The sequence below is a fragment of the Artemia franciscana genome, chromosome 9 (assembly GCF_032884065.1).
Source record: "Artemia franciscana chromosome 9, ASM3288406v1, whole genome shotgun sequence".
NCBI lineage: Eukaryota > Metazoa > Arthropoda > Branchiopoda > Anostraca > Artemiidae > Artemia > Artemia franciscana.
Genome location: NC_088871.1, coordinates 46,341,110 through 46,362,867, shown reverse-complemented (window position 1 = coordinate 46,362,867; position 21,758 = coordinate 46,341,110). Strand labels below are relative to the sequence as shown.

Below are 21,758 nucleotides of genomic sequence, written 5' to 3'. Positions count from 1 at the left end.
ATAGGTATAGGTGCATATTGAAGGTAAAGTTTAGTGGAATAACTTTCAAAATTTAGTATATTTAGTATAGTGGTCAAAATGTTAAATGTTAAAATTTAGTATAGTGGTCAAAATGACCACTATACAGTTGTACATATATAAAAAAACAAGCTATTTTCCTAGTTTTATAGTTTTATGCATTCCAAAAACTCTATCGAAATGTTCTCAAATTTTTAGAAGAAAATGGTCACTGTATAGTTGTATATCTACAAAAAAGAAGCTATTTTCTAGTTTCATAGTTTTATACATTCCGATAACTCTATCGGAATATTCTCAAATTTTGAGAACAAAATAATCACTGTACAGTTGTATATCTATAAAAAAGAAGCTATTTTCCTAGTTTCATAGTTTTATACATTCCCATAACTTTAAAGGAATGTTCTGAAATTTTGACAACGAAATGACCACAATACAATTGTATATCTATAAAAAAGAAGCTATTTTCTTAGTTTCATAGTTTTATACATTCCGATAGCTATCAGAACGTTCTTAGATTTTGAGAACAAAATGACCCCTTTACAGTTGTATATCTATAAAAAAGAAGCTATTTTCTTAGTTTCATAGTTTTATACATTCCGATAACTCTATTGGAAGGTTCTCAAATTTTGAGAACAAAATGGTCACTATACAGTTGTATATCTATAAAAATAAGCTATTTTTCTAGTTTCATAGTTCAAATTTTGAAAAAAAAAGGTCACTGTACAGTTGCATATCTATAAAAAAAGAAGCTATATTTGTAGTTTCCTAGTTTTATACATTCTGATAACTCTATCGGAATGTTTTCAAATTTTGAGAACAAAATGGTCACTGTAGAGTTGCATACCTATAAAAAAAGAAGCTATATTTGTAGTTTCCTAGTTTTATACATTCTGATAACTCTATCGGAATGTTTTCAAATTTTGAGAACAAAATGGTCACTGTAGAGTTGCATACCTATAAAAAAGAACCTATTGTCCTAGTTTCATACATTCCGATAACTCTATCGGAATGTTCTCAAATTTTGAGAACACAATAACCACTTTACAGTTGTATATCTATAAAAAAGAAGCTATTTTCCTAGTTTCATAGTTTTATACATTCCGATAACTCCATGGGAATGTTCTCAAATTTTGAGAACAAAATGGTCACTATACAGTTGCATATCTACAAAAAAGAAGCTATTTTTCTAGTTTCATGGTTCAAATTTTGATAACAAAATGGTCGCTGTACAGTTGTAAAGAAGCTATTTTCCTAGTTTCATAGTTTTACACATTCCGATAACTCTATCGAAATGTTCTAAAATTTTTAGAACAAAATGGTCACTGTATAGTTATATATCTACAAAAAAGAAGCTATTTTCCTAGTTTCATGGTTTTATATATTCCGATGACTCTATTGGAATGTTCTCAAATTTTGAGAACAAAATGACCCCTTTGAAGTTGTATATCTATAAAAAAGAAGCTATTTTCCTAGTTTCATAGTTTTATACATTCCGATAACTCTATGGGAATGTTCTCAAATTTTGAGAACAAAATGGTCACTATACAACTGTATATCTATAAAAAAGAAGCTATTTTTCTAGTCTCATAGTTCAAATTTTGATAACAAAAGGGTCATTGGTGATTGTACAATGGTCATTGTATATCTATAAAAAAGAGGCTATTTTTTAGTTTCCTAATTTTATACATTCTGATAACTCTTTCAGAATGTTTTCAAATTTTTAGAACAAAATGGTCACTGTAGTGTAGCATATCTATAAAAAAGAAGCTATTTTCCTAGTTTCATAGTCTTACACATTCTGATAACTCTATCGGTATGTTCTCAAATTTTGAGAACAAAATGGTCAGTGTACAGATGTATATCTATAAAAAAGAAGCTATTTTCCTAGTTTCACAGTTTTATACATTCCGATAACTCTAAAGGAATGCTCTCAAATTTTGAGAACAAAATGACCACTGTACGGTTGTATATCTATAAAAAAGAAGCAATTTTCCTAGTTATATAAATCGGAATGTTCTCAAATTTTGAGAACAAAATGACCCCTTTATAGTTATATATCTACAAAAAAGAAGCTATTTTCCTAGTTTCATAGTCTTATACATTCCGATAATTCTATCGGAATGTTCTCAGATTTTGAGAACAAAATGACCACTTTAAAGTTGTATATCTATAAAAAAGAAGCTATTTACCTAGTTTCATAGATTTATACATTCCGATAACTCTAAAGGAATGTTCTCAAATTCCGAGAACAAAATGACTACTGTACAGTTGTATATTTATAAAAAAGAAGCTATTTTCCTAGTTTCATAGTTTTAGACATTCCGACAACTCTATCAGAATGTTCTCAAATTTTGAGAACAAAATGACCACTATAAAGTTGTATATCTATAAAAAAGAAGCTATTTTCCTAGTTTCATAGTTTTATACATTCCGATAACTCTAAAGGAATGCTCTCAAATTTTGAGAACAAAATGACCACTGTACGGTTGTATATCTATAAAAAAGAAGCAATTTTCCTAGTTATATAAATCGGAATGTTCTCAAATTTTGAGAACAAAATGACCCCTTTATAGTTATATATCTATAAAAAAGAAGCTATTTTCCTAGTTTCATAGTCTTATACATTCCGATAACTCTTTTGGAATGTTCTCAAATTTTGAGAACGAAATGATCACTGTACAGTTGTATATCTATAAAAAAGAAGCTATTTTCCTAGTTTCATAGTTTTATCGAAATGTTCTCAAATTTTTAGAAAAAAATGGTCACTCTAATGCAGTATATCTGCAAAAAAGAAGCTATTTTCCTACAAAATGGTCACTGTACAGATGTATATCTACAAAAAAAAGCTATTTTCCTAGTTTCATAGTTTTATACATTCAAATAACTCTAAAGGAATGTTCTCAAATTTTTACAACAAAATGACCACTTTACAGTTGTATATCATTAAAAAGAAACTATTTTCCTAGTTTCATAGTTTTATACATTCTGATAACTCTAAGGGAAAGTTCTCAAATTTTTAGAACAAAATGACCACTTTACAGTTGTATATCTATAAAAAAGAAGCATTTTCCTAGTTTCATACATTCTGATAACTCTATCGAAACTTTCTCAAATTTTTAGAACAAAATGGTCACTGTACAGTTGTATATCTACAAAAAATAAGCTATTTTCCTAGTTTCATAGTTTTATATATTCTGATAACTCTATCAGAATGATCTCAAATTTTTAGAACAAAATGACCACTGTACAGTTGTATATCTATAAAAAAGAAGCTATTTTCCTAGTTTCATAGTTTTATACATTTCCATAACTCTATCGGAAATTTTCTCAAATTTTGAGAACAAAATGATCACTGTACAGTTGTATATTTATAAAAAAGAAGCTATTTTCCTAGTTTCATAGTTTTATCAATTTTCATCGTCCTAGCACGTCCAGAAGCACCAAAATCGCAAATCATTGAACCCCTACCCCCAATTCCCTCAAAGAGAGCAAATCCAGTACGGTTACGTCAATCATGTATCAAGGACATTTGCTTATTCTATCCACCAAGCTTCATCTCAATTCCTCCACTCCAAGCGTTTTCCAAGATTTCCCCCTCCAACTCCCCCCAATGTCAACAGATCTGGTCAGGATTTGAAATAAGAGCTCTGAGACATGAATTCCTTCTAAATATCAAATTTCATAAAGATCCGGCCACGCATTCTTAAGTTAAAAATACCTCAATTTTTCTAATTTTTCCAAATTAACACCCCCCAGCTCCTCCAAAGAGAATGGACCCCTTCCTATTATGTTAATCACGTATCTAGAACTTGTGCTTATTTTCCACATCAAGTTTCATCCCGATCTCTCCACTCTAAGCGTTTTCCAAGATTTTTGTTTCCCTCCTCCAACCCCCTATGTCCCCAGATCCAATTCGAGTCGAAAATGGAGCACCTGAGACAGAAGATCCTTCTATAGATATAAATTTTCATTAAGATCCGATCACCTATTCGCAAGATAAAAATCCCCCAATTTTCATGTTTTCCAAGAATTCCAGTTTCCCCTCCAACTCCCCTCAATGTCACAGGATCTGGTCGGAATTTAAAATCAGAGCTTTAAGGCACAAGATCCTTCTAAATATCAAATTTCATTAAGATCTGTTCACCCGTTTTGTAAGTTACAAATGCCTCATTTTTACAAATTACCCCCCCCCCCCCAACTCCACCAAAGAGAGCAGATCCAGTCCGATTATGCCATTCATGTATCTTAGACAGGTTTTTATTCTTCCCATCCAGTTTCATCCTGATCTCTCTGCTTTAAGTATTTTCTAAGATTCCCCCCCCCAATGATGCTGGATCCGGTTGAGATCTAAAATAAGAGATATGAGTTATGAGTTCCTTCTACATATTAAGTTTCATGAAGATCCAATCACTCCTTTGCAAGTTACAAATACCTCATTTTTTTCTAATTTTTCAGAATTAACAACCCCCCCCCCCCAAATACCCCAAAGAGAGTGGATCCATTCCCGTTATTTCAATCATGTATCTAGGACTTGTGCTTATTTTTCCCACGAAGTTTCATCCCGATCCCTCCACTCCAAGTGTTTTCCAAGATTTTAGGTTTGCCCCTCCCAATTCCCCCCCCATGTCACCAGATCAGGTCGGGATTTAAAATAACAGCTCTGAGACACGATATTCTTCTAAACATCAAATTTCATTAAGATCTGATCAACCATTCGTAAGTTAAAAATACTTCATTTTTTCTATTTTTTCTGAATTAACTGGCCCCCCACTACCCCACCCCCAGATGGTCCAATCGGGAAAGCGACTATTTCTAATTTAGTCTGGCCTGGTCCCTAATACACCTGCCAAATTTCATCGTCCTAGCTTACCTGGAAGTACCTAAAGTAGCAAACCTGGGACCAACAGACAGACAGACCGACAGAATTTGAAATTGCTATATGTCACTTGGTTAATACCAAGTGCCATAAAAAATAATCTTTCAATTGAAGACACTGATATCTCATTGGGCTTCTCAATTCCAGCTCCTCCAAAGAGAATGGACCCCTTCCTATTATGTTAATCACGTATCTAGAACTTGTGCTTATTTTCCACATCAAGTTTCATCCCGATCTCTCCACTCTAAGCGTTTTCCAAGATTTTTGTTTCCCTCCTCTAACCCCCTATGTCCCCAGATCCAATTCGAGTCGAAAATGGAGCACCTGAGACAGAAGATCCTTCTATAGATATAAATTTTCATTAAGATCTGATCACCTATTCACAAGATAAAAATCCCCCAATTTTCATGTTTTCCAAGAATCAGTTTCCCCTCCAACTCCCCTCAATGTCACAGGATCTGGTCAGAATTTAAAATCAGAGCTTTAAGGCACAAGATCCTTCTAAATATCAAATTTCATTAAGATCTGTTCACCCATTTTGTAAGTTACAAATGCCTCATTTTTACAAATTACCCCCCCCCCAAACTCCACCAAAGAGAGCAGATCCAGTCCGGTTATGCCAGTCATGTATCTTAGACAGGTTTTTATTCTTCCCATCCAGTTTCATCCTGATCTCTCTGCTTTAAGTATTTTCTAAGATCCCCCCCAATGACGCTGGATCCGGTTGAGATCTAAAATAAGAGATATGAGTTACGAGTTCCTTCTACATATTAAGTTTCATGAAGATCCAATCACTCCTTTGCAAGTTACAAATACCTCATTTTTTTCTAATTTTTCAGAATTAACAACCCCCCCCAAATACCCCAAAGAGAGTGGATCCATTCCGGTTATTTCAATCATGTATCTAGGACTTGTGCTTATTTTTCCCACGAAGTTTCATCCCGATCCCTCCACTCCAAGTGTTTTCCAAGATTTGAGGTTTGCCCCTCCCAACTCCCCCCCCCCCCCCCCATGTCACCAGATCAGGTCGGGATTTAAAATAACAGCTCTGAGACACGATATCCTTCTAAACATCAAATTTCATTAAGATCTGATCAACCGTTCGTAAGTTAAAAATACTTCATTTTTTCTATTTTTTCTGAATTAATTGGCCCCCCACTACCCCGCCCCCAGATGGTCCAATCGGGAAAACGACTATTTCTAATTTAGTCTGGCCTGGTCCCTAATACACCTGCCAAATTTCATCGTCCTAGCTTACCTGGAAGTACCTAAAGTAGCAAACCTGGGACCAACAGACAGACAGACCAACAGAATTTGAAATTGGTGTATGTCACTTGGTTAATACCAAGTGCCAAAAAAAATAATCTTTCAATTAAAGACACTGATATCTCATTGGGCTTCTCAATTGCCCAAACAGACATATGTTATACTGTTGGCAGTGAGCATGAAATACAGGAAGAAAAGAAGCTAAATGGGCACTATGTTATAGCATAGGGAGCTGGTCCCTTTACTGCACCATCATCCCAGATTTGGCACATTGTCAGCCTGTATAAGAAATACACTAGGGCCTGCAAGTGACCAAAGGTTTGCTTTCTTGACTTTGTCAGATACTAATTTAAATTACATTTTTTTCCCATTATTTGAAGTACTTCTTCTATATAAAATTGACACTGTCAGAGTTACCCCATGGTAAGCAGAAAACTTATGTTCCACTGTGGCACATACAAACTATTAACAAGAGATTTTGTTTTGTATGGTTTTTCTATCAAACAGTTCATGGTAACGAACTGGAGTAAGGAGCGACCCGACTCAATAGTAACCAAAACTTTTAAATAAAAGCTTTTAATTGTTTTAAAAAGTAGAATTGTGGCAAAGAGTCAAACTTTAGTGTAAAGAGCAAAGGATTGCAGAGGGGACAACCCATTTCATATACAGAGTAATTTCTGTTTATTTTAAGTTTTAAAGTCGCTCTTTACTTTCAGTTAAAAAAACTAGTTTATTTTTACGTAATACATAGAAGAATCCTCAATCATTTCTTAGGGTGACATATTTTTATCTCTGTATACATAGGATTTACCTGGGGGTGTCAGATTTACCATAGACTTGGGGTAAGTTTGACTTTCCTGAGATGGGTTACTTTGGTGCAGCAACTCATGGAAACAATAGAACTAGCGAACTTTCTGGATTATGAAGAATATTACTAGTGTGACCAAGAGCAACACCAAATAGTTTTTATTGTGCCAGCACCATGAAAACAACTTTGGAACCAAATTAAGCTGAAAAAAACTTGTTAAGGGGTCAGACTTACCCTAGTTCACCCTATTTATTTTTAGATAGAAAGAATTGTGCAATGGTTGAAATTGGCCTAGCTAAGAGTGGCTGATTAGAATCTAGAAAACTTTTTTTCAACATTAAAACATATACAAATGTCACCATTACATCCTAGCCTTTTCAAATACACTTCAGGCTTTTTTTTTTTTTTTTTTTTTGCTTTGCTGAAAAGCATAAGCAGCTTTGCTTTCCATAGAATATTCTATTATTTCCAACCAGTAAAAGCTACCAGACTGTTATTTGTGAGAAAACAAGAATCAACTAAATTAGGATAACATATCTAGTCTACAAGTGGAAACTGTTTTTAGGCTAGTAGTCTTTGCCAATAGATTCAAATTATTACTCTTACAACTTTAACTAGAAGTTATAACTTTGACTGTTTTCTTCATTTTATGATTAGTTTCTTCAAGAAACGAGTATCATTTTTGAAAACCTTGCAATGCAATGGCTCAGGCTAGTTCTTAACACTGGTTCACATAAAAAAAATTCATAATAATAATGGAAAATTAATAACATTTCAAATATCTTACTTTTTAAGTCATTATTTCAGACTTGCCAGTATAATCTTATCATTTTCAATAGCCTGGCTTATAAGCCAGCTTTCCTATTCATTAGCCTTTCACAACTGGCATGTGTTTGCCATTAAAATCAACATTGTTGATGTGAAAACCCTTTTATTCTTTTTCACAACATTCTTTTGTCTTTGGATTGAATTCTTTTAGATTAGATTATTTTTATTCTTTTGTCTTAGATTGGATAAACACACAAAAGAGTCTGCCAATGATTCAGATAAGCTTGAACCTAGACTTGGAAAATACTACCCAATCTCAGACATTAGATCTTAAAGGTAGAACAAACTGGGCTTGTTTGTTCTCACTTTAAGATTTGATGTCCAGGATTTAGCAGCATTTTCAAAATTTAAGGATTAAACTTAAAGAATGGGTATGTGATTATGCTCTACTCTATTGGTGTATTTGAAATAGTAAGTGACGAATACTTTTAAAATATTCAAGCATAATTGCATAATTACAATCACATAATTACATATTCATTGCATAGTTTCAAACAAAATTCAGACAAATTTAATGATAATACAATCAACTTCCTAGATTTTATAATAGAGATTTTATAGCAATTTAACTGTCCATGTGATGACTAGCTGTCTAACTACTGGGTATTTTACCCTTCATTTATACATTGGGACAGAGGGGCTTTGGTGAAGTAATACACTCTTAGGAATGAGATAAGTAAGTATTTATGATTGTTTCAAGTAGTTTTCAAAATTCTGGCAGGTAAATTTGTATTGGTTAAATAAAGTTTTAAAAAAAAAAGTGCCACCAAATTCCTTATTTGGGTAAGGAGAAAGGTTAGGTTAGAATTAAATTTGTGCCAAAAATCACTACTGTATTTGAAAACAGCATCAAAAGGCCTTGAGTGGTACATTCCCTTTGTATGTAGGTTATTTATGTGAAATATTTATTATTTACCCAAGTATTTTAGGCAATAATTTTTAAAAGCAGCTCAGGGTTTTATAGTATTTCCTTTTGGAGGAAGAGAACAATCCAAAATCATACCCATGAATTATGCTGTTTATCTAATCCTGTAAGTTTTATTTTCTTAACTCAACTAGTCTACTTTCCAAGCCTGCAAAAAGCTCCAAAACTAGAATTTTACCCAATAGGCTAGCAAAATTTTAAATACAAAAATACACTATATTTCAGTTTGGTATAAGCTTAGAATTTAGGCTATTAGAGGACACCATAATGGAAAAAATGTCCTAGCTTCATAATAGGCTATTCTGAAAAATGGTAAAATCCTAGTTTAGTGGCTTCTTGCTATCTTGGAAAGGGATTAGGTTAGAAAAATGAAAATTTTTGGGGATGGGTCTACAGGCTAAAGTATATCCCAGGAGGGTATTTAAAGTACTCACCTCCACTCCTTCTTGCTCTAGAGGGCCCTGAGGTTTGCCTACATGACAAGTCTATACCTTATGAAATTTGGACAAAACAACAGTTTACCTTAATTCTCATTTACCAGTTGCTTTTTCTCTGGCTTTAGTTCTGAAAATGTAATTCCTGTTATTTGAGTAGAATTTTAAGCCATGTCAATGTTTTTTTTTCAAAATTTAGGAAATGTATTTGCATATCTTTAAAACCTTATAAATTGGGATTGAGCAAAGTTGTGAAGCTGAAAACAATTTTGTTGTACTTTATTCAAGCAAAAGATCTATTTTGCAAGGTTTCATATAACACACATATTTTTAAAGGTTAGGATCCTCTAGAGGGAGAGAGTGGAGCTAGGTACTTCAAAATACCTTCCCAGGACATAATTTAGGCTGTAGACCCATTGCTGAAAGTTTCATTTTCCTAACTTAACCCCTTTTCAAGATAGCAAGAAGTCACCAAACTAGAATTTTACCCTGAAAATTTATGAATACTAAATTTTGAAAGTTATTCCACTAAACTTTACCTTCAATATGCACCTATACCTATGTACCCATATATTGATTCAACACTTACAAAATCAAGAAAAGGAAAAACCCATGGGAAATTTATAATTTGGGCTATATATTTATACATTAAGAAGGTTTTGGGGTAAATCAGAGAGGAATCGCTTTCAAAATTCTTGAACTAGGCTACAATTTTCCTGCATAGCATATTATGAAGTAAGATTGTTTTCTCAACATCTTTCCTTTTCAACAGCCACAATTCTTGGTTTACACCTCCATTTTCAAAATAAGCTCCTTTAACCTTGTACAAAGGACATTAGAAATATTCATTGCTTCGTCTCATGTGTTTATTATTCTATTAGTGTTTGGCTCTGTCTACCAACAAACGACCTAAAAATTCGAAATCCTTTGCCTTTAATGTTCATTATTGTGCTGATACGGTTGAGGTGATAAATTTTAAAAAATGCCGAAAGTGTGCTAAATTCCCGGAAACAAAAACTTCAAAGTGAGCCAAGAATGACAAATTATCACTTATCCTTTCGGAGGACAACCAGACAAAAACTCTAATTGCAAGTTACCCATAGAATTTTCTAAATTTAATTTATGCGTTAGTAGTCGAAATGGCCTCCATTTCGAAATGGCCAGCTGACTTACCTCCCTCTGCTCGGTAGAAGGAAATCACACTCAATGCTTCATAATTACATTCAGGTTTAAATAAGGTCAGAATCTTTGTTAAAACAATAGAGACCGAAGTTTATGCGAGTGAAGGCTCTATTTTAAAGTTTTCATAGGCTATCGAACTGTATTTGTGGGGTAAATTTAGTGCAAATATAGAAAAGAGAATAGAAGACAGATTCAAGCTAGTTATTGCTATGTATTCTATCATAAAAGCTATAAAACACAGTACTAGTGAGAGGTAAACCAACACCCAGAGTCAATGTTAGTCCCTCTCTCCCCATCATCACTACCAAAAGATAAGTAAATAAAGTATAGTTTATTTTTAGGTAAAAAAAAAAATCAGTTTGACGCCCATTCTGAGGTTGTTTCCATGAAGACGGAATACCTCATTCTCGCCCCTCCTAAATGTGCCACTTGCGTTAGTGACAAAATGTGGCCAAGAATCTGGACTCTTTTTTCAAGCTTGTGTCTTAGCCTAAAAATTCGCTTTTTAGCTTGAATAAGTAAAGCAAGGTTAGCTGTTACGCAAAATTGATATTAAGACTAAGAAAATATTATGTTTTAAAAAAAGTAGTAAGCTTATCGAAATTGCTAGATTCTCTATATTCTGACCATTTACTGTTACCCTATCATCGACACTGAAATTCTATTTAAACATAAAATTCCTCTCATCTTGGGAAATCTGTGGCCAAGTTCACAAAATAGAAAGTGAGGGAAATTAAAAGATTTGAATTCTGCCTTCTTTTTTGCGTAGGACACTAACCAGTTGTTGCTACAGGAACTAAAAGCTTAATGCATCAGTAAACCACCTAAGGCCAACGCGTACACGCCTCTTCCACCTAGAATCTACTCTGTAAGCAAAAATTTTATAGACACGTTTGTCCTTACTATTGCACCTGAATTTTGAGAATGTTTTCGAGAGTATTTTTCATTAAATCGAAAAAAAAGACTAAAAGATGAGTCAAGTGAGTAAAAGCAAATTATAATCATCAAATGAATAAATAAATGATTGGTTTTATCTCTTAAAAGCTCACTGCAGCAACAGCCTGCCAGATGCTGATACAGCTCGTGCTCTATCTGTTCAAACCCTCAGTCAATCCTAATTTCCACCATATGAGTTCAGAATGCTACTGCTACAATTAAAACTTACTGCAGCACAATCCCGCTTGAAGCCAACACTGCTCATGTTCTAGCTTTATCTGTTCAAATCTTCACTCAAGCTCAACATCCGCCATACTGTGTAAGTTCTAAATACAACTGCAGCACCAACACGGCTGAGGCCAACACGGCTTTTGCTCTATCTTTTTCTATTCGAAGCCTCACTCAACCCTAACCTCCCCGTTTTATATGAGCTCGGAATACTGCTGCTATAACAAACAACTCACTGCAGCATCAATCCACCTCCGGCCAACACTGCTCCTGCTCTACCTCCAATCGTTCAAAGCTTCAATAAACCTTCGCTATACTGTATAAGCACTGAGTTTTACTGCTAATACTAACAGATAACTGCAGTACCAACACGGGTGATGCCAACACTGCTCCTGCTCTACCTCTGTTCTCACTCAACCTTAACCTTTGCCACTGCCCATTTTTGAAATAACATCAGCCAAAAATCTACAAGATTCTAATGGGTTCCTTCTTGGGTTGCACAGTCAGAAGATGAAGAAGACTAAAATGAAAACTAGACCTACGTTGCCCGGGAAACGTGAAGTGTTGCGGCAACCTTTGTCCGGCTTCGCCGTCAAAAGTGTTGCGAGAGCAACACTTTGGTCTTGTTTCTTCGCTATCGATCATTAATCACATGATCAAAGGCTATTCCTCGGCGTTGAAAAAACAACAACAAAATATTACCGAAAGAAGGGACTAAATTGACTTTGCAGCCAGTTGAACTTTATCCTTTTCAATCGTAGACCTCGTGACAGATGAAAACTCGGAACAATATCTTATATAATCTAGTTGGTATTGTAAAGCTATCCCTAACTTTTCAGGATCAAAATACCATAGCTGACATTCCATTAATTATTACGAAAGTATCTCATTGTTTTATATTCTCGTTTGTGCTTGTTTCTTCACTATCAGTTCAATGATAAAGTTGTCAGCCTATCGGAGTTTTTAAAACGGTATGTTCAAACAAGAGCGCAATCAGTTATCACATGACCAAGAGCTATTCCTCAACGTTGAAAAAAAATACAACTACAAAATAACATCGAAACAAAGGACTAAATTGACTTTGCAGCCAGTTGAACTTTATCCTTTCAATCGTAGACATCGTGACGGATAAAAACTTGGAACGATATCTAATATAACCTAGTTGGTATTATAAAGCTATCTGTAACTTTTCAGGATTAAAATACCATAGGTGACACTAATTATTACGAAACTACCTCATTGTTTTACGTTATCGTTTGTACCCGTTGCGTAAACGCTTACTTGTGTCAGATATAAAGAGATTGAATACAATGTGCACCAATTTGCACAAATACCTAGCCCAGAGCGAACAGATTCTTACTTACAAGTCCCTCTCCTGTGACAGACATCAAGTTCACCGGAAACAAATAAATGGGTACACCAACTAGCATAGTTGCAAACCCCCCATCGTTGAAGTTGACTGTAGCCTAACAGCAGATCATTACTTACAAGTCCCCTACATGTCTTACCATTGGAACCAAATTGGCTTTACCATCAAATACACTGGAAACAAATAATAGATACACCGACAAGCAAAAACTGCCAACCCCTTATTGTCGAAGGTGATTATTACCTAACAGCCGACTGTTGCTTACAAGTCCTCTATATGTCTCACAATTTGTATCGGCCTAGATTTCGTTTCAGAGTGTACCTTACTACTGAGGTTGTCAACCCCTTGCAACTTTCAAACTGGTATACCTCATGAAGGAATTTGTGAACCAAAAAATGGATATCATATAATTTGATCAGCTCATCAAGAGCTATCGATTGCCGTTGAAAAAATAAAATTATATCTGTCTTAGTTCAAAAGTTGATTTTTTTGCCGTAGGCCAACTTTCTAACGTCACCACTTAGAAAGGAGCAAAGGATAAGCTCCAATTTCTTTAGCAATGAGAGAACTTTTAAAGTTTATTAGGTACATCTAATACCATTTCTCTACCGCAATCCTAAGTCCGAAAAACCGAATGATAAACTCAGCTGAAATTACGAACAGAAATGGGTAGAAACAATAGATGGCAGCACTTTCGGACCCGTGGGGAAATGCCACATTTTTGCTTCTCTCAATTTTTCTATTTATCACTCAAAGAAGATATATTGGCTGTGGGGCCGGGTAACTGCCGGATTTATTTAACACTTATAGTTTTTAGTCCATTTTCAATTTAAAAGTGGTGCCTGCCTGCTAGAACAGAGCTTTCCCCTCGAAAGCAGAAACTCGTGGACAAGCAAAAATCATCCTTTTGGCCCCAGGCAAGACTTCTGCAGAGCATTCCAAAATATAATGTCGTATTCATCAATCCAGCCTGAGGTCCACACTTTCCGTAAAAACCGCACAGGTTAGACCCTTACCAGTTTCCAGGAATAAGCTGAGATCAGCGGCATAGGAAAAAAAAAAAAGGGACAAAACCCAAGTCTTGCTCTCGCAACACACTGAAGACTTTGACCTTGGTCTAGTTTTTAAGTTTTTCACGTCAATATACACAATCTTGCGGAAAATTGGTATTTTCTTTGAACTTTATGCCGTAAGTTAGGCATTTTCTATATTATATTTGTTCTAGCTTACCTGTCGCGCGTGGCTGCAATCTCTAAAGAAAGGAAAATTCCTTTCTTTCAACCCCCCCCCCGAGATTTAATAACGATCGTATTTTTAAAATTTAAAAGTATTTGAAAATTCACCCCTTAGGCAATTTCAACTCCGAATCCCCCTCCCCTCCCCTCCCCTTTGGAAAAATCATCCACGGAAAATCTCCCGCTGCGGAAAATTCCCCCTGAAAAATTTTTCTCACATGTAGAAAAACAATCGTATTTCAGATTTAAATATATTTCAAAAGTTAGGTCAGGATTATTAATTTACACATCGAGTGTTTTGAATAATCAATATCCAGAGAATGGGAATAATGTGAACACAAGTAACTGTAAAGTATTTGTGTTCAGAATCTCAAATTCCAGTCAACAGAAAGAGTATTAAGAGAGCCTTTTGGTATTTAATCCTAAAATCTTTGCAAGAACTTAACAACTAAGAACTTAACTTAACTTCAAGAACTTAAGAACTTAACAGCTTCTTGAGATTTCTTGACGTTCGGATAAACAGTGTAGTATTGCATACAGGGCACACGCATTGAAATACATACTGAGATTTTATTTATACGTGTTACATTGACTTATACGTATAGATTTTATTTATACGTGTTACATTGACTTATACGTATAGATTTTATTTATACGTGTTACATTGACTTATACGTATAGATTTTACTTGTATGTATTACATTGACTTATTTGATACTGGATAAGTATAAAGACTCCAGACTTTGAATAATTTTTCTCATCAGGCAATAAGCAATTTTAAAGCAAAACAAATAATGATTCTTGTCTTTAAATTTTCTCTACCAGTTGATTAATGGACTTAACAACGAAATTAGCCTCTGAATTTCCTGACGAGAGATTAGAAAATAATGTCACATATTATCATATTTTATTCCACGCATTCAGATTCAATTAAACAATGCAACAACAATAAAAGTTACTTTTGGCACGAAGTCACATGTGTATCACAATCACTTTTTAGAAGCTTTTCGAGTCAGTTTCTTCTCAACTAGACGGTGTGCCGGCTCTTCAGCGACAGAAGAGACTGGGGAACAATCTAAAGGGTCATACGATGCGGTGAATAGCTTCTTTGATGACTTAGGGACCTGACCCAGGGGTTTCTTGGTTGGGGTTGGTGAAACTGGGAATTCACTTGTTCCGATAGTAGAATCGCCTTGATTTTCTTTCGTTTCTTCACTAGCTTCCACTTTAGAAACATCCTCTTCATTTTTTTTTCTTGGTCTTAAACGTCTTACTAGAAACGACAAAATCTAGATTAGTTTAGGTTTAGCCTTCATTATTATCATTTATTTTTTTTTATTTAACCTATCTCAATTATCAATGTTCAACTTTTTACGTTTAGTTAGTTAGTAAGCTACTAACTTTTTGCTGAGTCAAAACAAACCTCTTAAGCTTGTCACCGTCAATAATCTAACAAGGTCCTTGATAATCCTAAAAAAGAAAGAAAGAAACAATAGCTTCTAGACTCTCAATATCAGCCCTTTCTATCCTTTAAGTTCCAATCTTCTCATTTAAAAACGAAAAAAGGTTCATATTCACTACTTTGCAAACCCGCCTAAAAAACTGAGCATGTTAAGGCGGGACCAAAAACATTTTAAATGATCATGTCCGTACAGATATGCACACAAGTTTTTTTTTTTTTTTTTTTAAGGGGCGGCCAATGACAAGAAACGAATTTATCCATAATTTGAACCAGACTAATACTACTACTACTAACAACTCTTTGCAGTTCCAAACCGCCTGAGGTCAATACAGCTACGCAAGCTCCTGCTCAATCCAACCTATTCAAAGCCTCTTTCTTTAAACCCTCCCAGGAAGTTCCTATTTCCCTTAAATATTTCTTTATGACACCCTCCCACCCCAACCAGATACATCCTGCTTCCTAGACGGTTGGCCGAAACGGACTATCTTCGGCAATCTGTCATCCTTCATCCGCAGAACGTGCCCTAGCCATCTTAACTTTTCTCTCATTATAGCCCTAGAAAGCGTGATAGAGCCATGTTTTTCATACAGTCTACTTTTTGAGGTACGGTCAGTCAGTCGGGTACCAAAAAAAAAAAAAAAAAAAAAAAAAAAAAAAAAAAAAAAAAAAAAATGCGTAGGCAATTTCTCTAGAAAAAAAAACAAATAAATGAAAGTGTTCATCTATTAGAAGTGCCCAGAAATTCCAGATAAGTTAGAAATTCAAGAGTAAGGTTTGACCCCGATGCCCTCCGTATGCGTCCAACCCTATTCTATACATAGGATATACACTCTTTGTAGAGATGATATATTATATATATATGTATAAACAGGCCTGGATTTACCAATAGACACACTAGGCCCGGTCTAGGGGCGCAAAATACCAGGGGGCGCAACAAATCAACACTGAGTGATTTTTTCTTAGCAAAAACGGGACTGATGTTATTTATCGTCCAGGTGCCAGGTGCACTCCGTCGTGGCACTGCCTATTCTCAGAAAAATGATTTAAAACAACATAGGAATTCCGTGGCCACTTTTCCGTGAATTCCGTGACCACAACTCCCTCTTTCATCATTTTTGGCTCATCCGTTCTGTTGTGTTCAGTGGTTCCACTATCTCAGAATTTTCGGGTATTTCCCCAAAAATCTCAAAAAAACGGAGCGGCAAAAAAGCTCGGGCCAAGTAGCGTTAAAGCTTCAAATCCGGCCCTGGGTATAGAATATATAGATATATACAATATATAGAATAATACTTCTATATATCCGAATATTTCTGATGAATTTTTCTCTCCTCAAATCATGCAGAAATATAACACTGGAAAAGTTCTTTTGTATTTTAATTGGTAATCAAAATACTTGAAGGGCTTTTTTTCAAAATAGGTTAAATTGTGTTTTCTCGCTTGCATAGGCAGTTGTGAACACACGCTTTTCATATCAAGAATTGTCTTTGCTTTGTCTAATAGGTTCAATTTTTTTTATTTGTACAAACAACTTTTAACTAATAAGAGAGAGAAAATAAAATAAAACCTGATTGGCGTTTTTTCCAGTTTATCCGCTTTTTCTGCTTTCCTATACATTCTAACAGTATAATATAACACATTTCGACTTTCTGCACATACCCTTTCTATTTCTATTCAATGTTTCTGCTTTTCTAACAGCATAATATAACACATTTCGACTTTCTGCACATACCCTTTCTATTTCTATTCAATGTTTCTGCTTTTCTAACAGCATAATATAACACATTTCGACTTTCTGCACATACCCTTTCTATTTCTATTCAATGTTTCTGCTTTTCTAACAGCATAATATAACACATTTCGACTTACTGCACATACCTTTTCAATTGTGTTCTCAATAGAGAACAAAAATGTCATAGAAGACCACCGCTGATTAAGTTCCCCTGTCAAATACAATTCAATATGGCTCTATTAAACTCCATGAAAAAGAGAGAAAATAAAAACCCCCATAGGCAACCGATTTGGCAATCTTGTCAGTTTAACATATTTGCGGGCTTGAATTTCTTATCTTAGTTATACTCTTTAGTCTTGAGTGTTCTCGTTAGCACTGTTGCCAACCGAGTATTATTCCCGTCAACATTACCATTTCTAAAAAGTTTAAATTTTTGTTTTTGACTATTTAGAAGTTAATATTTTTACTTCGCGAACGAATATTTACAAAATGAAATCTACAATCAGCTTCATACCAGAGATACCAGTTTTTTTGCGGGGGAGCAACAAAACATTTAGGGGACCAAATGATAATAGTTTGTTCACGAATAATTTTGAGCAGCCTTGAATAAGAAGTGCCTAGAAACTAAAGGGTGATTTCAGGGTAGAGGAGGGGGGTGGGCCCGAAATCAGCTAGAAAGATAATTTGACGATTATAAGTTGGACAAGTAAATAAAACTCTTAAGTTTGACAGCCACATAAAACTCTGGAGAAACTGAAGTTTCGATTTAAAAATCGGATAACTAGAATGACATTAAAGAAATGTGACGCTTTAATTTTTTAGAAAATAAGACGAAATTTCAAAGAACATTTATTTTGAAAAAATTACATACAAAAAGGTAGGAACAATCACAAGTTTTCTAGTTTAAGGCTGTTTTTAAGGACCCGTTGAACAATTCTAAGCGTTTTAAGGGCGTATTCGAACAAATGATAAGCTGGCTTTTTCGCAGAAAAGGTTGAGTATTCTTGGCAAATTATTTTAAATTCTAAAACATTGACAACGAATAAAGATAACTTGCTTGTCAAACTATCAAGTAGCATATTAAATGAACTAGTAAGTCCACAAGTCTTAAAAAAAAACAATCCAAGAAAATGAGAAAACGTTCAAGTTTAACAGCTAACCTTAAAAAACGCTCAAAAAGAGCGTTTAACTGGCTTGAAATACGGATTTTTTGAATAAACACGAGACCGTCTTTAGCCTGAAAACATATTTTTGTACAGTACATCTGGGTAGCCGGGTTGGTAAGAAAATATTTATTCTGGAACAATTCGGAACGTTAGAAATATTTCCAAAGAACGCATTACCTTATAAAAAAAATACCGTATTAAGTATAACAAAGTATTATTAAAAGAAAACAAATTAAAAATGAAAATAAAATCTAAAATCACAGACAAATTCTTCTTTTTCTTTTTTAAATGTGTTTCAAATTCTTACTTTCTCAACGCTGAGGATTCCGTGCTGCATACAGGCAAAACTTTCGTTTCAACGTTTTGATTAAATTAAAAAAAAAACTAGTTTTTTTTAACTGAAAGTAAGCAGCAACATTAAAACTTAAAACGAACAGAAATTAATCCATATATGAAAGGGGCTGTTCCCTCCTCAACGCCAGGCTCTTTACGCTAAAGTTTGACTCTTTCTCTCAACTCTACTTTTTAAAACAGTAAAACGCTTTAGCGTAAAGAGCAAAGCGTTGAGGAGGGAACAGCTCTCCTCAACTCAACTCCTCCTCAAGATTAAATATGAAACTTATATATTTCAAATGACCATTAAAATGCGATTCTTCTGATGTAACTATTGGTACCAAAATTCCGTTTTTTAGAGTTTCGGTTACTATTGAGCCGGGTCGCTCCTTACTACCGTTCGTTACCACGAGCTGTTTGATTTGCCAGGTTTTTCACACGCTCTCTTTTCAAAGTTTTAATCTACAGCTTTATTATGATAAGCCAATCTGGCTTTATATCTTTTTATATTCCTACGTACATTAACAAGATAACTAACCAGTGGGAGGTATGAGTTCATCATCTGCTTCAATTGCTTTTCGGGTTGGTGTCTTAGTTCGTCTACCGCGTTTTCCTTCATCACCACGAGAGGGTTTGCTGCCACTCTTGGAGGAATCACGAGCAGGGCTGTAGAAGTGAAAGAATTTCAGATATTTTATCAAAATTCCAGACTTTATTGGAGGTTTAAATAATAAAGAAACGATTATAAAGTAAATCTGACACCGAAAACCTCCAAGCTGTAATAACTTAATTGAAAAAAGCTTCCAATTAGAAGTAAAGAACAATATCGGTTGGTATTACGATTTGTAGACTGAAGGTTTCAGATGTTACGAACGTGGAACATCATCTATCTGCTATTTTGATCAAAAGTGACAAATTTTAACGTTAACTGCATAAAACAAGTTAAAGATTTTTTTTTCAATTCCTTCAAATAAAATGTTTTTAGACAAGAAAAATAAAAAAAAGATTTAGTCATAATTAATTGATCATATATGGAATACATGGTGCTAAAAACCAGAAGACACAGCTTGCATCCACGTTGTCAAAAAGATATATCTGCAATATGTTAAGAGGTACTAAGTTGAAACACTAAGAGAATATTTAGGGGGATCAGGTGGGATTGCTTCAAATTTTAACTTTAACTGCATATAACTAGATCAAATCATTAGAGCACCTAATCTGTTTTTTTTTTCGGAATAGTGAATTAGAACCAAAACAAATTGTACACGCTTAAATAGTCGTTTCAAAGGGGTTTACTAGCTCTGATCCCCCTCCGCTCAAAGGGTGTGGGTAACTCATGAGTGGAAACTGGCACTAGTGTCGGCAGGAAAATCAACGCCATCTAGCTTTTGGCTTAGCTTGGCATTTCTTCAGTCGTTGTAATCGTTTTCTGTCAGAAACTGAGATCAGACGCTTATTACTACACTAATTTTTACCAATTACACACAATAAATAATTATTCTCATTAATACACCAAAAAAAAAAAAAAAAAAAAAAGAAAAAGCCAATTGTCACCAAACGTTAGATCACGTTGATTTTTTTTTGTCGACACTAGCGGCAGTTCCCATTTTTGTAAGTTACCCATACTCTTTCATCCTCTACCCTCCTCAGACATGTAAACTACATATGAATATGTTACACATTTTTATACTTGAGCTTATCACTTAATTTTTGAATTTTCATCGGTTACGCACTTTTTATTTCAATGTTCATCGATTCCAAATTTATTTAATGTCATAGAATTAATATTGTCATATACTATTATTATATTTAAAATTGCTGTCAATTAAGCTATGTTTTTTAGTAGTCCTGCCCGGAGATTTAGCACGCATTCCTTTTTGAGATGGGAGAGGGGGGGGGGGGAGAATCAGTAAAACAAGGTAAAGTACATGATCAATATAAGAACTGAGATTAAAAATTTAGGCGTCCATACGCGAAGGCCCCTTTACCCCTCGTGTACGATTGAATATTGCAAAAGTCTACGATCATTAGAGCTTGAGTTTTAAAGTCCATATAAATCGTTAGTTAAGGTTTTCACAAGACATTCTCACTAGAAGTTAAATCTTTGAAAAATAAAATATTTAACCATTCACTAGGTGGTTCGAGAGAAGGGTGTAAAAAAAGAAAGAAAAAGAATGAGAGAAGACCTCTTCAATCCCAATGGGGTATATTCACGTTACCAATACCATAATCCAAAATAGTAAGAAAAGCTTTTTTGTGATTTTTTTTATTCTCCAAGTTTCAAGGCTTTTTTCTGCCTTTAATCGTGGTTGCCTACCGAAAAACTTGTTATATAACCTCAGCAAATCTGAGTGGTACATTAAAATTTGGTAAAATCTCCGCTAGTTCTGTCAAAAGTCTCTGTAGAAACACACGCTGTTCCTTCACAGAACCATATGTAGATCAAAGAAAAAAAAAGAAATAAGCCATAAAAGAAGAAAAAAAGTTTTAAAAAATTACAAATAATATATTAAAGAATAAGTTAGAAAGAAAGTACATAACGATAAAATGAAATCCATTTCAAAATTCGTCGGTTCACTTTACATGCAAAAATTATTCAAAAACACAAAATATACATTGGACAGAAAACCCACACTCAATTCAATTTCCAAAAATTTCCTAAACTTCCAAAAAATTCCTGAGAAAAGACAAAAGGAAATTGGTTAGTCGGAGAATAAAGAAGAAAAAGATAAAGGTAAGAAATAAAACCGCCTTTAGAATGAACCATATTTTCTGAGCAATCTTATCCTCCTCTTCCTCCCCTACTAATAGATCAATTGTAAAATCAGTCCCTTTAAGACCTTCCTATGATGGATACAATTTTCTGTAAGAACTGAAGCAATTATGGAGAGAAATGCTGATGAATCCAAAACGCAAAATTTTCAAAACTAGAACTAAAACTTGGCAATTTCGTCATTTGAGAA

The 21,758-nt window shown here is 34.3% G+C and overlaps 2 protein-coding genes across 6 annotated transcripts in view; both read right to left on the bottom strand.

The window, feature by feature from the left end:
• LOC136031482 (small ribosomal subunit protein uS5m-like) overlaps window positions 1-10,090 on the bottom strand; it is a 76,226-nt gene extending 66,136 nt beyond the window's left edge. Inside the window, exon 1 of one of the 2 annotated variants that reach the window (XM_065711117.1) lies at window positions 9,976-10,090. In XM_065711117.1, the coding sequence (XP_065567189.1) occupies window positions 9,976-9,991 (16 nt within the window). In that variant the 5' untranslated portion in view covers window positions 9,992-10,090. The remainder of the gene's footprint in view (window positions 1-9,975) is intronic. The other variant, XM_065711119.1, reaches the window with a different exon arrangement.
• A 4,905-nt stretch (window positions 10,091-14,995) lies between these two features.
• LOC136031481 (kinesin-like protein KIF20B) overlaps window positions 14,996-21,758 on the bottom strand; it is a 106,438-nt gene continuing 99,675 nt past the window's right edge. For all 4 annotated transcript variants that reach the window (XM_065711112.1, XM_065711113.1, XM_065711114.1 and 1 more), the window contains 2 exons: window positions 19,334-19,461; window positions 14,996-15,378 (listed from right to left, as the gene is read on the bottom strand). In XM_065711112.1, coding sequence (XP_065567184.1) covers window positions 15,095-15,378; window positions 19,334-19,461 — 412 coding nt within the window. In that variant the 3' untranslated portion in view covers window positions 14,996-15,094. The remainder of the gene's footprint in view (window positions 15,379-19,333; window positions 19,462-21,758) is intronic.